The sequence below is a fragment of the Pseudophryne corroboree genome, chromosome 2 (assembly GCF_028390025.1).
Source record: "Pseudophryne corroboree isolate aPseCor3 chromosome 2, aPseCor3.hap2, whole genome shotgun sequence".
NCBI lineage: Eukaryota > Metazoa > Chordata > Amphibia > Anura > Myobatrachidae > Pseudophryne > Pseudophryne corroboree.
Window position 1 is genome coordinate 516,051,255 of NC_086445.1, and position 14,531 is coordinate 516,065,785.

At 43.5% G+C, this 14,531-nt stretch overlaps 1 protein-coding gene across 15 annotated transcripts in view; it reads right to left on the bottom strand.

The window, feature by feature from the left end:
- The window catches only part of MACF1 (microtubule actin crosslinking factor 1), a 564,002-nt gene extending 556,367 nt beyond the window's left edge, over window positions 1-7,635 (bottom strand). For 9 of the 15 annotated variants that reach the window (XM_063954121.1, XM_063954124.1, XM_063954111.1 and 6 more), the window contains exon 1: window positions 7,416-7,634. In XM_063954121.1, coding sequence (XP_063810191.1) covers window positions 7,416-7,617 — 202 coding nt within the window. In that variant the 5' untranslated portion in view covers window positions 7,618-7,634. Of the gene's footprint in view, window positions 1-7,415 lie in introns of all 15 variants that reach the window. The other 6 variants (XM_063954114.1, XM_063954106.1, XM_063954123.1 and 3 more) reach the window with 3 other exon arrangements.
- Between the last annotated feature and the right edge of the window lie 6,896 nt (window positions 7,636-14,531).

Sequence of the window (14,531 nt, forward strand, 5' to 3'; positions counted from 1 at the left end):
GTAAACAATGGAGATGGATGGATTGGATACTAGTATACAATTATGGACGGACTGCCACGGTTAGGTGGTATAAAAAAACCACGGTTAGGTGGTATATATTATAATAATAATACAATTATGGATGGACGGACTGCCTGCCGACTGCCGACACAGAGGTAGCCACAGCCGTGAACTACCGCACTGTACACTGGTTGATAAAGAGATAGTAGTATACTCGTAACAACTAGTATGACACTATGACGACGGTATAAAGAATGAAAAAAAAACCACGGTTAGGTGGTATATATTATAATAATAATACAATTATGGATGGACGGACTGCCTGCCGACTGCCGACACAGAGGTAGCCACAGCCGTGAACTACCGCACTGTACACTGGTTGATAAAGAGATAGTAGTATACTCGTAACAACTAGTATGACACTATGACGACGGTATAAAGAATGCAAAAAAAACCACAGTTAGGTGGTATATATTATAATAATAATACAATTATGGATGGACGGACTGCCTGCCGACTGCCGACACAGAGGTAGCCACAGCCGTGAACTACCGCACTGTACACTGGTTGATAAAGAGATAGTAGTATACTCGTAACAACTAGTATGACACTATGACGGTATAAAGAATGAAAAAAAAACCACGGTTAGGTGGTATATATTATAATAATAATACAATTATGGATGGACGGACTGCCTGCCGACTGCCGACACAGAGGTAGCCACAGCCGTGAACTACCGCACTGTACACTGGTTGATAAAGAGATAGTAGTATACTCGTAACAATTAGGATGACACTATGACGGTATAAAGAATGAAAAAAAAACCACGGTTAGGTGGTAGGTATATAATAATAAATAATACAATTCTGGTCGGACGGACTGCCTGCCGTGTGCCGACACAGAGGTAGCCACAGCCGTGAACTACCGCACTGTACACTGGTTGATAAAGAGATAGTAGTATACTCGTAACAATTAGGATGACACTATGACGGTATAAAGAATGAAAAAAAAACCACGGTTAGGTGGTAGGTATATAATAATAAATAATACAATTCTGGTCGGACGGACTGCCTGCCGTGTGCCGACACAGAGGTAGCCACAGCCGTGAACTACCGCACTGTACACTGGTTGATAAAGAGATAGTAGTATACTCGTAACAATTAGGATGACACTATGACGGTATAAAGAATGAAAAAAAAACCACGGTTAGGTGGTAGGTATATAATAATAAATAATACAATTCTGGTCGGACGGACTGCCTGCCGTGTGCCGACACAGAGGTAGCCACAGCCGTGAACTACCGCACTGTACTGTGTCTGCTGCTAATATAGACTGGTTGATATTTAAAGAGATATTAGTAGTATACAACAATACTATACTGGTGGTCAGGCACTGGTCACCACTCCTGCAGCAAAAGTGTGCACTGTTAATTAATATAATTGTACTCCTGGCTCCTGCTAACAACCTGCAGTGCTCCCCAGTCTCCCCCACAATTAATTATAAGCTTTTAATTTATACATTGATGACTGTGCAGCACACTGGGCTGAGCTGAGTGCACACAGACTGAGTCACACTGTGTGACTGACTGTGCTGTGTATCGTTTTTTTTTTCAGGCAGAGAACGGATATAGCAGAGAGAAGTGAACGGATATATTATATTAAATAAAAGTTAACTAGCAACTGCACTGGTCACTGACTGTGGTAAACTAACTCTGTCTGCGACTCTGCACAATCTCTCTCTATCTAATCTATCTATCTCTATTCTAATGGAGAGGACGCCAGACACGTCCTCTCCCTATCAATCTCAATGCACGAGTGAAAATGGCGGCGACGCGCGGCTCCTTATATAGAATCCGAGTCTCGCGATAGAATCCGAGCCTCGCGAGAATCCGACAGCGTCATGATGACGTTCGGGCGCGCTCGGGTTAACCGAGCAAGGCGGGAAGATCCGAGTCGCTCGGACCCGTGGAAAAAAAAGTGAAGTTCGTGCGGGTTCGGATTCAAAGAAACCGAACCCGCTCATCTCTAGTCTAGATCCGCCACTGCCAGGACAGAACCCGACACTGTAAACTTTAGCCACTACTATTAACGGCTAAAGTATAGATGTTAAACTTCATTGTGACAGCTAATTTTTGTAGCAGCTGGCCCAATAACAGAGAAAATCACAAGAACTTTGCAATTATTGTTAAATACACCCTTAAGAAAGCAATTCAATTCAATGCGTACGACCCAATGTGCCATTCTGGAATGGCGGATCACATCCATCCACAATGTAAGTTTGCCTCGCGCCACATAGAAGTGTGCTGGAAAACTTGCAATGTCCGGGATAACCAGAGCCAGCCCTAGGCAGTAAAAGCAAATGCCTGGGGGCATCTATAAAACCTAGGGGCACCAGCGCAGGCTGGACATCTAAAGTCTAATTAACAATTTCAGGGTGCAGCTTATCGCAGTCATTGCAGCTTTATTGCACCGGCCACTGCTGATGCAATAAAGTTTTTTTGTTCATTGCGACGCAGTGTCATTACGAGAGGCAGGTTCACTGAGACAGAGCAGAGGAGCCGCAGTGTCGGGCAGCTAGAAGACAGCGGTGGGCGGCCTGAAGACTTTAAAGAATATAAGTGTGGACTGGGGCCGGAGACTGCAGGGATTCAGGGGGAGATGTACTAAGCTTTGAAAGAGTGGAGAAGTGAGCCAGTGGAGAAGTTGCCTATGGCAATCAATCAGCATTGAAGTAACATTTACAATTTGCATACTATAAAATTATACAGAGCAGCTGATTGGTTGCCACGGCAACTTCTCCATTGGCTCACTTCTCAACTCTTTTCACTGCTTAGTACATCTCCCCCTCAGTCATGTTGTTTGAGGTATTATATATATTAGCATGCACTATTTTAACAACGTTCTGGAGTTGGAGAGACATTGACGGGATGGGGGGGGGGGGGGGGGGGGGGGTTATAGGCCCTACACACATGCCGATTTTTTGAAAGATATGAACGATCTCGTTCATAAATGAGCGAGAACTCGTTCATATCTTTCAGTGTGGAGGCTCCAGCGATGAACGATGCGCGGCCCCGCGCTCGTTCATCGCTGGTCCCCCGTCGGCTGTGCATGCAGGCCAATATGGACGATCTCGTCCATATTTGCCTGCACTTCAATGGAGCCGCGTGACGGGGGGAGTGAAGAAACTTCACTCCCCCCGTCACTGCCCCCCCGCCGCCGGGTCGCTCGTCGGCCGTATCCGCCGTCGGGCAGCTCGGCGGCGGATCGTCATGTATGTAGTGCCCATAACATGGGAGCAGGGCCGGTGCAAGGGTTCTTGGCACCCTAGGCAAAACTTCAGCCACCATTCCCCTACACCCCCCCCATCCCCCCCCCCCCAAAAAAAAAAACATTGGCCACCACAGGAATAAATAACAATAAACATTTGCCCCTTTCAGGAAAAAAAGAAAAAAACACTTTGGCCTCCACAGGGTAAATAAAACACACATTGAGGCAGACACACACACACACACACTCACAATGACACTCATACTGAGGCAGAGGCACACACACACTCATACTGAGGCAGAGGCACACACTCATACTGAGGCACACACACATACTGAGGCAGAGGCACACACACTCATACTGAGGCAGCGGCACATACACACTCATACTGAGGCACACACTCATACTGAGACACACACACTGACATTCATACTGAGGCAGATGCACACACACTCATACTGAGGCACACACACACTGACACTCATACTGAGGCAGATGCACACACACACACTCATACTGAGGCACACACTGACACTCATACTGAGGCAGACACACACACACACACATACTGAGACACACACACACTGACACTCATACTGAGACACAAACACTGAATCGCATACTGAGACACAGACACACACACTGATACTGAGACACACACTGATACTGAGACACACACTGATACTGAGACACACACACACACACACACACACTGACACTCATACTGAGACAGAGGCACACACACACTGATACTGAGACACACACACTGATACTGAGACACACACAAACACACAGTGACACTCATACTGAGGCAGAGGCACACACACAATGATACTGAAACACACACACACTGGTACTGAGACACACTCTGACACTCATACTAAGATACACACAAACACACACTGACACTCATACTGAGGCAGAGGCACACACACACTGATACTGACACACACACACACACACACACACACACACACACACACACACACACTGGTACTGAGACACACACACACACACTGGTACTGAGACACACTCTGACACTCATACTAAGATACACACAAACACACACTGACACTCATACTGAGGCAGAGGCACACACACACTGATACTGAGACACACACAAACACACACTGACACTCATACTGACAAACACACACTGATACGGACACACACACACACTGACACTCATACTGAGACACACACACTGATACTGAGACACACACAAACACACACACACTGACACTCATACTGAGGCAGAGGCACACACACACAATGATACTGAGACACACACAAACACGCACCGACACTCATACTGAGAAACACACACTGATACGGGGACACACACACACACACACACACACTGACACTCTGGGACAGAGGCACACACACACTCATATATTGGAGGCACACACCCACTACCACAGTAGTTACCTCCAGCTCCAGCTCTGATCACAGGAGCCAGTCTCCCAAAGAGCAGGCAGGCCAGGCAGAGCCACAGACAGACCGCGGGGAGAACTGGCAAAGTCGGGGGCGTGGCCTAATCACGGACATGTGGCCACGCCCCCCTTAAAAAACACACACACACACACACATACACAAAGCAGCAGTCTATGGAGCCGGCTCCGGCCGGCAGAGAAGGGACACGGTGACGGGACCGGCCGAGGGGGAAACCACCTCTCTGCTGCCGCTGCATATCTTCTGCAGAGAGGCGGTGAATTAAACAAAATCAGTGGTGGATCCCGGGACACTGGGTAGGGTACAGTGGCCTGGAATGGCCAAAAAGCATCAGTTTCCTATCACTTGTACCCCTTTCACATCGCACAAATAACCCGGTACCGACACGGCATATTGCCGTGTCGAACCGGGTCAGTGTGCGATGTGAAAGCACACTGGCCGATTTAGCGGGTCGCCTGACCCGGTAAATCAACCCGGTAAAAAAGAAGGGTTTTACCCGGGTTGATTACCGGGTCAGGTGCGGTGTGAATGGGAGCCGTGTCGATGCGACACGGTTCCCATTCACAAGATAGGGAGAGGCGGCGCTGGAGATGAGCTCATCTCCCGACGCCGCCTCCACCCCCGCCCCTGCTGCTGCTGCGCGCTCCTTTGTTATGGCAACCGACCCGGTATATTGCCGGGTCGGAAAGCCAGCAGCGGAGTGCAAATGCCGGATCCCACCCGGTAAGTACACATTTGTCTTACCGGGTAGGATCTGGCATTTGCAGTCTGAATGCAGCATTGGTTTATCATTAGCAGCGTTGCAGGACTACCCCCGCAGCGCTGCTACTAGTAGTGTGTCCATGCCGCCGGGTGTCCTGCTGCTGCTGCTGTATTGCATGTGGGCTACAGGGAGGGGGACCAGGGCTGCTGGCAGCCTCAGCGTGCCGCCTCCTGAGTTCCCTGCGCTCATAGGCAGCTGCCTAAAGCTGCCTAGTGGAAGCGCCGGCTCTGCATGGGAGGAGAGCACAGCACCACAAGGCCACGCTTCTCTTTTTATGTGCATGCGTACCTTTGGGGGCACCAGACAAAATCCTGCCTAGGGCACCAAATTGGTCAGCACCGGCCCTGGGCATAACATAATTGGCCTATTTATGGACAGCTGAGCATTGCAGCTTTGTATGCAAATGCTGGACTCCTTCCTGTGTAACCACGGACTTGTTATGCTAGGACGAGCATTAGTGTGGAAGCCGCGACCTCCCTCCCGCCCGCTGGAACTAGGACTTTATACCACTCACCTACACCTAATTCACACTGCTTCTGTGTGACGGCTGAGACACAAATTGCTGAGATAAAACCTTTTAAAAGTGGGAGGTAGTAGCATATAGCAGGCTGCAGAAACTCATGAACACCACACTCTATTAAGTCCATCTTAATATCTGATTGTTGTTAATACCCATATTATGGCTTTTCAATTAACTTGGAGCCAGTGATCAATTCAAGTAGGAGAGAATATTTGATGTTTCTCAACACCTGTTGGATATTTTATTGACTTTTATTGATTTTTTGTTTGAATACTATATATTGAATATTAAAAATTAAATGATTTTAAGCGCTTTCTAATTAAGTAATTTTACCTGTATTATTGCTAATTTCTATTGCTATATAACGTGGCCGGCTAAAGTCACCCTTGGGAGCTGCTATTGAAAGGTTATCACTAATGTGGAAGTTTGATTTTTAATTAAGTAATTTAAGGGGTACATTTACTAAGCAGTGATAAGAGTGGAGAAGTGAGCCTGTGGAGAAGTGCCCATGGCAACCAATCAGCACTGAAGTAACATCTATAATTTGTATACAATAAAATGATACAGAGCTGCTGATTGGTTGATGGGGAAATATCTCCACTGGCTCACTTCTCCGCTCTTATCACTGCTTAGTAAATGTTCCCCTAAGTGTATATCTTTTGCGCCCTAATTTTTTCTATATTTGTTTGCAAGGAGTTGTATGCAATTATGTTTCCACTGTTGAAATGTGTGCCTCACCTACAATTTGCGCATGCACATTACTTGCACCAGCATTTTTAGTTACATGTACTTAAAACGTGCAATCCATTGCACTGGTGGAACAGGGGCAGAAGCAAGTTAAGCATACTTCTTTGAAATGCTGTTTTGAGTTAAACATATCTTTGAAATAAGTTACCAGGTCTGCATCTACCATGCATGCAGTTTCTAATTGGTTCTGATTATGAAGGACATATGTTGTATAAAGGTGCAATCTGACAGGCATAACTAATGGGCCCTACACACTGGCTGATCCGCCGACGAGCTGCCCGACGGCGGATACGGCCGATGAGCGACCCGGCGGCGGGGGGCAGTGACGGGGGGAGTGAAGTTTCTTCACTCCCCCCGTCACGCGGCTCCATTGAAGTGCAGGCAAATATGGACGAGATCGTCCATATTGGCCTGCATGCACAGCCGACGGGGGACCAGCGATGAACGAGCGCGGGGCCGCGCATCGTTCAGCGCTGGAGCCTCCACACTGAAAGATATGAATGAGTTCTCGTTCATTTATGAACGAGATCGTTCATATCTTTCAAACAAATCGGCATGTGTGTAGGGCCTATTACACTGTAAGATCAGACTGAAGTTCCGGATCATATTTCAATTAATGGTCATCTTCATTCAACACTTTCTGAGCAACTGGAAATTTACTCACCTGCCACTCTGACTACTGCTCTCTCTGCAGGGTCCAAAACTGAGTCTTTGCTCTGCCTCTTTTTCTGTTCATGTCGAGGCAAATTCCAAGGGAGTGTGTCACCTGGAGGACAGGGGGACAGACTGCCAGATCTCTCACTGCGACAGGACCTCTCGCTCCGGTATGACCTCTCGCTGAGCGTTTCTTCATCTGAAGAGGACATGTCTCCTTGGAGGTAGAGAAGTTACCCTGGGGATAGAGATTATCTCTTAAACATGACTTTTTATTCCTCTGATTTCTATAGAGTCATAACATATGCCATACTACATTTTCTGACAGAACTCTGTCCGATGCCATAATCACATGGAGAAACATTGACAGGTGCTGGCATGCAGGCCATGGTTTTAAGTGCCAGTGTAGGTTCAGTATTTGTATATGGAATAATACATAGATATGGTGGTTTATGTCACCTAGAAATGACATCCCAACACTTGGTATTATCTGTGCTAAATACATGTATGTTAAACTCATGAGAACGCTAAATGGACTAGGGAGACATTTTATTGTATTAAAGGGAGGGTATAATGAACATAATACTGCATATAGCACAAATTAATAATTAGTAAGAACATACAATATTGCTTTCCTATCCCTATATGTGATATTTTGACCACATGATGGTACCATTATAGCTTAAACCAGAGGTTCCCAAACTGTGTGCCGTGGCTCCCTGGGGTGCCTCGGGACACTTGCAGGGGTGCCATGGGTTAGTGGTCCAGGACCAATTCAAATTATTCATGGTCAACATACTAGGCAAAATCAGTGCTGGTGGCTGCCAGTCATAAAATATGTAGCCAAACAGAAGCAAATCTTGTCCCTCACCACACAACTGACCCTAAGGATGACATATAAACACAATCTACTTAATGTAATATTTCTTTTTAAATTTCTCAATAAGACATTTTTGGCCTAGGAGTGCTGTGAAAAAAATTCTGATATTCTAGGGCGCCGTGATTCAAAAAAGTTTGGAAACCACTGGCTTAAACAAAAGATTCACTGTTGTCTCAGTGCAGCAAGAAATCTTGTAATACCCACTCTTTAAATTCAAGCCTGGAGAGAAATACTGAAAACATATAACCCAATAACAGAATAACCCCTACTGATTAAGAGGTTATATAGTTTGAAATAACCCTATGTCATATGTTTCAGAATCATATTAGCTTACTTGATAAATGTCTTTAAAATTATATTTACAGTGATTTAATAATTTAGGTTATAAATGTACACAATTGTAATTTTGTTGCGCACATGTCCTCAGTGGAAGCAATCTGGTTGACAAATGAATAGCAATAACTTGTATAATTTGGTCACTTATATGTGTAGCAAAAATGGGGGTAATGCCAAGTTGATCGCAGCAGGACATTTTTTAGCAGTTGGGCAAAACCATGTGCACTGCAGGGGAGGCAGATATAACATGTGCAGAGAGAGTTACATTTGGGTGGGTTATTTTGTTTCTGTGCAGGGTAAATACTGGCTGCTTTATTTTTACACTGCAATTTAGATTGCAGATTGAACACACCACAACCAAATCTAACTCTCTCTGCACATGTTATATCTGCCTCCCCTGCAGTGCCCAACTGCTAACCAAATTCCTGCTGCGATCAACTTGGAATTACCCCCAATGTCTGATCTGTCAGTTAGGAGCAGGACTGCAGTGTGTGTCCAGCATTTCATGGACACCATACCTCAATAATAGACCCTTACTAACTCATACCTCCCAACATGATCCTCTCCAGGAGGGACAGAATGCTCTGCTCCTGGACTTCCCTCTTAATTTATGATTACCATCACCTGTGCTGAAATACCTTTCTTATCCATTATCCTGTTCAAAACAGGTGCCAGCAATCATACATTAAGAGAAAAGTCCAGAAGCAGAGCATTGTGTCCCTCCTGGAAAGGGTCATGTTGGGAGGTATGCTAACTGTAAACATATAACTTTGTCATAGCAATGTGTACCATTAACTTGCTTAAAAGCAATCTATATATATATCTATATATATATCTATATATATATATATATATATATATATATATATATAAAAATGGATGTGTGTATGTGTGTATGTTCCAGCATAACTCTGGAATGCCTGGAGCAATTTACACCAAACTTGGTACACATATCACTTACAATCTGGAAAAAGATAATGTGGGAGTAAGACACCCCTGGCACCCCTAGGGGTGGGGGTGGGAAGGGGCTGACATGTAAAAATCCATAGTGTTTGGGGTCACGGAGATGAATAGTGACACTTCCGATGCCGCGTAAGTTCAAGTTCAGCCCCCATCAGCATGGGGGGTGAGAAGGAGTAAAAAAATAAAATGTCCAAAATGTCCGACAGTAGAGTCAAATCCATAGTTTTCAGGGTCGCTAAGCTGATCGCATTTTGAAAATTTATATGTTCCTTAGACTGTCCGTTAACATATAGGCTATGTATCTTCACGCTAATTCTTTTAGGGGTTGGGTAGTGAACTTAAACTTGAAGATGGATGCAATGAAAATAGTCTTATTGCATTAAGAATTCCACGTGGGCGAAGCCACGTGCAAAAAGCTATAGTATATAAAACTTCTAAAAAAGATCTATATAATAATGTGTACATTTAAAAAATAAAACACAAAACAATTAAAAACATTACAATGTAAACATGAGATTAGATACAAAACCATATATTAATAGCAGAAGGACAACTTTTATGAGTGACATATTTCTATGATGCTTTTGTCTGGGCGGGGTTATATACATCATATAGCAAATTAAAGGTCTTGGTCCGTAGATTTGCTGAAAAATATTGGCATTGTAATTGGTTGCTTCGTTTCGGAGTTATGTGGCAAAATGTCCGCCTGCCGTTTGCAAAGCATCACCATTGTACTCTGAAAAATTTGACAGTTTGTGAACTATCCCTGTGCAATTGCTGGGTGACCTGGAACATGTGACCTGCTAGGTTCTGTGGAAACTGTGACAGTTATTTGCAGCCACCCACTAAGCAGTTAGTTTTTAAAATTTGACTCCTGCCCTAAGGGGGAAAAAAGGGGGAAAATGTTCCACCCAGCAAACCTTTGCCGGGGTGAAACCGGGCACATCAGCTAGTAAACTATAAATAAAGTTCACACACTTCCAACTAATTAATTCCCTTATACTTTGCAGGTGTTTCATCTATGCAGATAACTTTGCACTTTACAAATATGCAATCGGACCTTAACAAGTTATGCATGGTGTTATTTTAAAAACCTGTGTAGATTTGAAAGTGATGAATGATTAAAGCACATTTGCAGCTCTATACTCACTCTCAGCCATTATTAACTGGTAGCTGCCAAGATGATCAGGCAGTACTATATGGTATATAATAAAACAATGTGTTATGCAAATGGTTAAGAGAGTTTTAAAAACAAAACAAAAAAGAATAACAGAATAACAGAACAGATTGTTTTTTTTTTTTGTTCCAAGTCATAGACTTTCCACAAAATATGGTAACATAAAGTTAGCAATATTTTCCTAATTTTAATAAAAATAAATAAATCCTTTTCTGGTTTCTCACTGCTTATCACAAATATTTTATTTTATTTATTGATTTATTAAATGTCAATTTTAATAAACGTTTCCTACTTTCACTTTTAAATGATGACAATTCATTTTTATCAATATTTTCTGCTGTCTCAGTTACACTTACTGTACCTGCCACTCCTTGACAGTAATAGGCTAATTTAGAGGTGGACGCTAATGGCACAGCAGCTGCATCTTTGTACCAGTCGCTGTGTGAAATTATGCAAAAGACGCCCAATGCAGGGTTTTATGGTCCGATCCTGCGGTCGAAGACACAGTATTGATAAATTGCATGAACACTGTGTATCAGAGTGACCCTCAGCTTACTCAGGATGTGCGGCAAAATCACGCTACCGGGACCAGTGAAGCTGCGTCCAAGAACGTAGCCATAGGCTCCAGCACACCGAGAGAATAGGGCCAATACGCCCCTGTGTTCTACAACGATCCCTGTCACCACTCCAAATGCCAGCAGTATGTCAATCATGCTGCGGCTATTGAGGCAATGCAAGCGACATCGCAGGACCTGATATGCACATGCGCAGTGCGGTTTCTATGAATGCGCACATCAAAAAACATTGGATATTTATGAAAATATTGAATTTACATGAATCTCTGAATCGGCCTTAATATTTGTGCTGCCTCTACTTAGTCTATTACTTATCATGCATACTGTTTTTAGTCAGATTAGTGTGACGGGGGGAGTAGGGAGTTATATATGCGTTTTAAGTTTTAACAGAGGAGGAGGCCTGTGTGCAGACTCCGGGTGGGCTCCCTCCTCTTTACAGCGCAGTAGAATCTGCCATTGAGCGTCTGCCATGCTCTGGAGACTAAAACCCTACTGCGCCTGTGCAGCGGCCATTTTGATAGTCTTTTTCTTTACAGTGCCTGCAGCTCTGACGCGGGACTCCAGAAAGGTAAGTAAAAAACATGGTGCAGTGTGGCCCCTCCCCCCTGGACCCAGGGACCTGTGTCCACCGCACACACTGCACCTATTACAGAAACACCAATGCCTCTGCAGGCTGAATGCAAAGGTTTGTTTTAATGAATAACAAAGTAAGAAAGTTATTGTACAAAAGCCCAGACTGGTATCTTTTCCCACTTTCTACACAAAGAGAAAGAACGCAGGTACACTATTCAAACATCACTAATTCAAATTGTAAGAACTTTTTCAATTTAAATGTAGAAATTTAATAGAGTTTTTTTTGCATAATCTTGCCCAAAGTTAAGGGCTTACCCTCCACATCCAGGCAACCTCATCATTGGGTAAGTCCCTATCATTCTAGGGGTTCAAGTCTGGGGTGTGTGGCACTAAAAGTCTCAGCAAGGTTGCACCTCTCATTACATGTAGTTAGGGTGTGCAGTCTAGGTAGGGCCATCCCTCTATACAAAGTTTATACATGTTGCTTAGTTGGCTATATTAAATGGAACTTTAAACTAGTGTTCCATGTTGGGAATATCCAGTTCTTTCCCAACTCAAGAGATCAAAGATGTCCCAGCATCATAGGACAGAACTATCCTGGGTCAGTGGCAAACGCAGGATTTCTAGAGGGGGGTTTCCAAATGCAATCTCCATATATTCCACTCTGCGGAACATTATAGATGATCTATAGCAGTGGTTCTCAACCGTGGTGCTCAAGTACCCCCTATAGTTCATGTTTTCCATGTCTCCTCACAGGACTGCAAGTGAAATAATTAGCTCCACCTGTGTCTTTTAAAATGTGTCAGTGAGTAATAAATACACCTGTTCAACTGCTAGGTGACCTGGAAACCATGAACTGTTGGGGGTACTTGAGGACCGAGGTTGAGAACCACTGATCTATAGTATAGGCTGTAAGAAACATACTTAAATTATATAAATAATATAAGTGGTCTGGAAAAGGTTAAACATACTATAATAAAGGCACAAACATTATGGAACTAGTACCTCACTTTCTAAGCACACATTCTCCCACCTCATGGTAAGGCTCCTGTCTCTTCTTTCTGGTAGCTACTCTTTGGTCCAGTGCACTGAATGAGGGCTCATAACCACACAAACAGCACACTTTGTAGAAAAAGCTGCTACTGGGTATGTGCAGCAGCTCTGCATGATGCGGCGGCAGCTCTAGTAATCCTATTCTATACCATTGCTATTGTTGTCATAGTTTGCCACTTGCCAAGGGGAGGGGGGTTTCTGAGCAACCAGAAACCCCCCTGCGTGTGCCTATGTGGGTATACACAATGCTGTGGGCAGGAGATGTAACTCCAATCAGGTGTCACATTCTTTCCCTTCTGGACTTTAAGTTAACTTCCCTGACCTGCTCACCATGCCCAGAATTGGTGCAGTAAGGTTAGAGGCCCCAGGATATGCTTGCAGGAAGGAATAGGTGACAATTGCTTATATAAAAAAAAAAGTTTTAATAATAGTGTCCAAAACCAGGAAACTGCTTGTAATAATGTATGAGATATTTACAGCAAAAGGTACAAATATAACCGTTTCCAAAATATCTCCTAATCAGTTTAAGGCTATGAATGAAATAAAATGGGTTGAATTCCTTTGTTGATAGTATATTAGATATTAGTTTTTTAAGAGCAACAAAAAGATGTATGCAGACATTCTGCAACTGGGACCTCCCTGATTGGTTAGCTACAGCTGGGAATATACTGTGCTGCTGGTGTGATGCCACGCTGAGTGCTAAATCATAGTGGCTGCAATTACATTGGGAATTTTGTTTTCCATCCTTTCCCTGCAGATGTAATATATGGATTTCCTGGGAAATGGTGGTAAACGTAAGGCCCCTAGTATGTATTGTTTCTCATCAATAGCCTATGTGATAACAGGGCTTGGTAACAGGACTGAGCTGAGAATGTACAGCCCTAATGCATGGGGATTGCAGTATTAAAGGATTGTGTAATGTGATAAAGACATGAATGCTAGTACTGTCTATAACAACAGAACTCTCCATACTGGACAAGAAATGGTGGGAAAATGCAGAGTGACAGCACCATGCATGTTAATGTATATATACATGTTACATATGCTAGGTGCAATGTGGCTGGACATGCTACATGTATGACCTTGAGTGGTGGCAGAACCCTGCATTTTGCAGGGTGAGTTTACAGTTGTAGCGACAATGCACAATATATTAATGCATAATGTATAATCTGTAGATCTGTATGTACATAATGTATAATCTGTAGAGATATATAGATGTTACACAATGACAGATACTGTAATCACTTGTATAGGGGAACTTCATTGGATGTTATGTTAAGACACTTCACACACAGTAGCATGATATTGCATATTACATGCAGTACCAAACTTCATAGTGATAAAACGTGGCACAATTAGATTTCCTAGTGGGAATATATTACACATACAATATTCTTTCCATGATAAGAAATGCAATGATACAAACAAGATCAAATGACTACATTTTTTACAATATATATTAAAAAGACAAGGTAAGTTTAATGGTGCCAGACTGTATGACACAAAACATGGAACCTACATAATGGTTGGATCACATATTTTATGACAAAATCTACATTTTACGTGGAT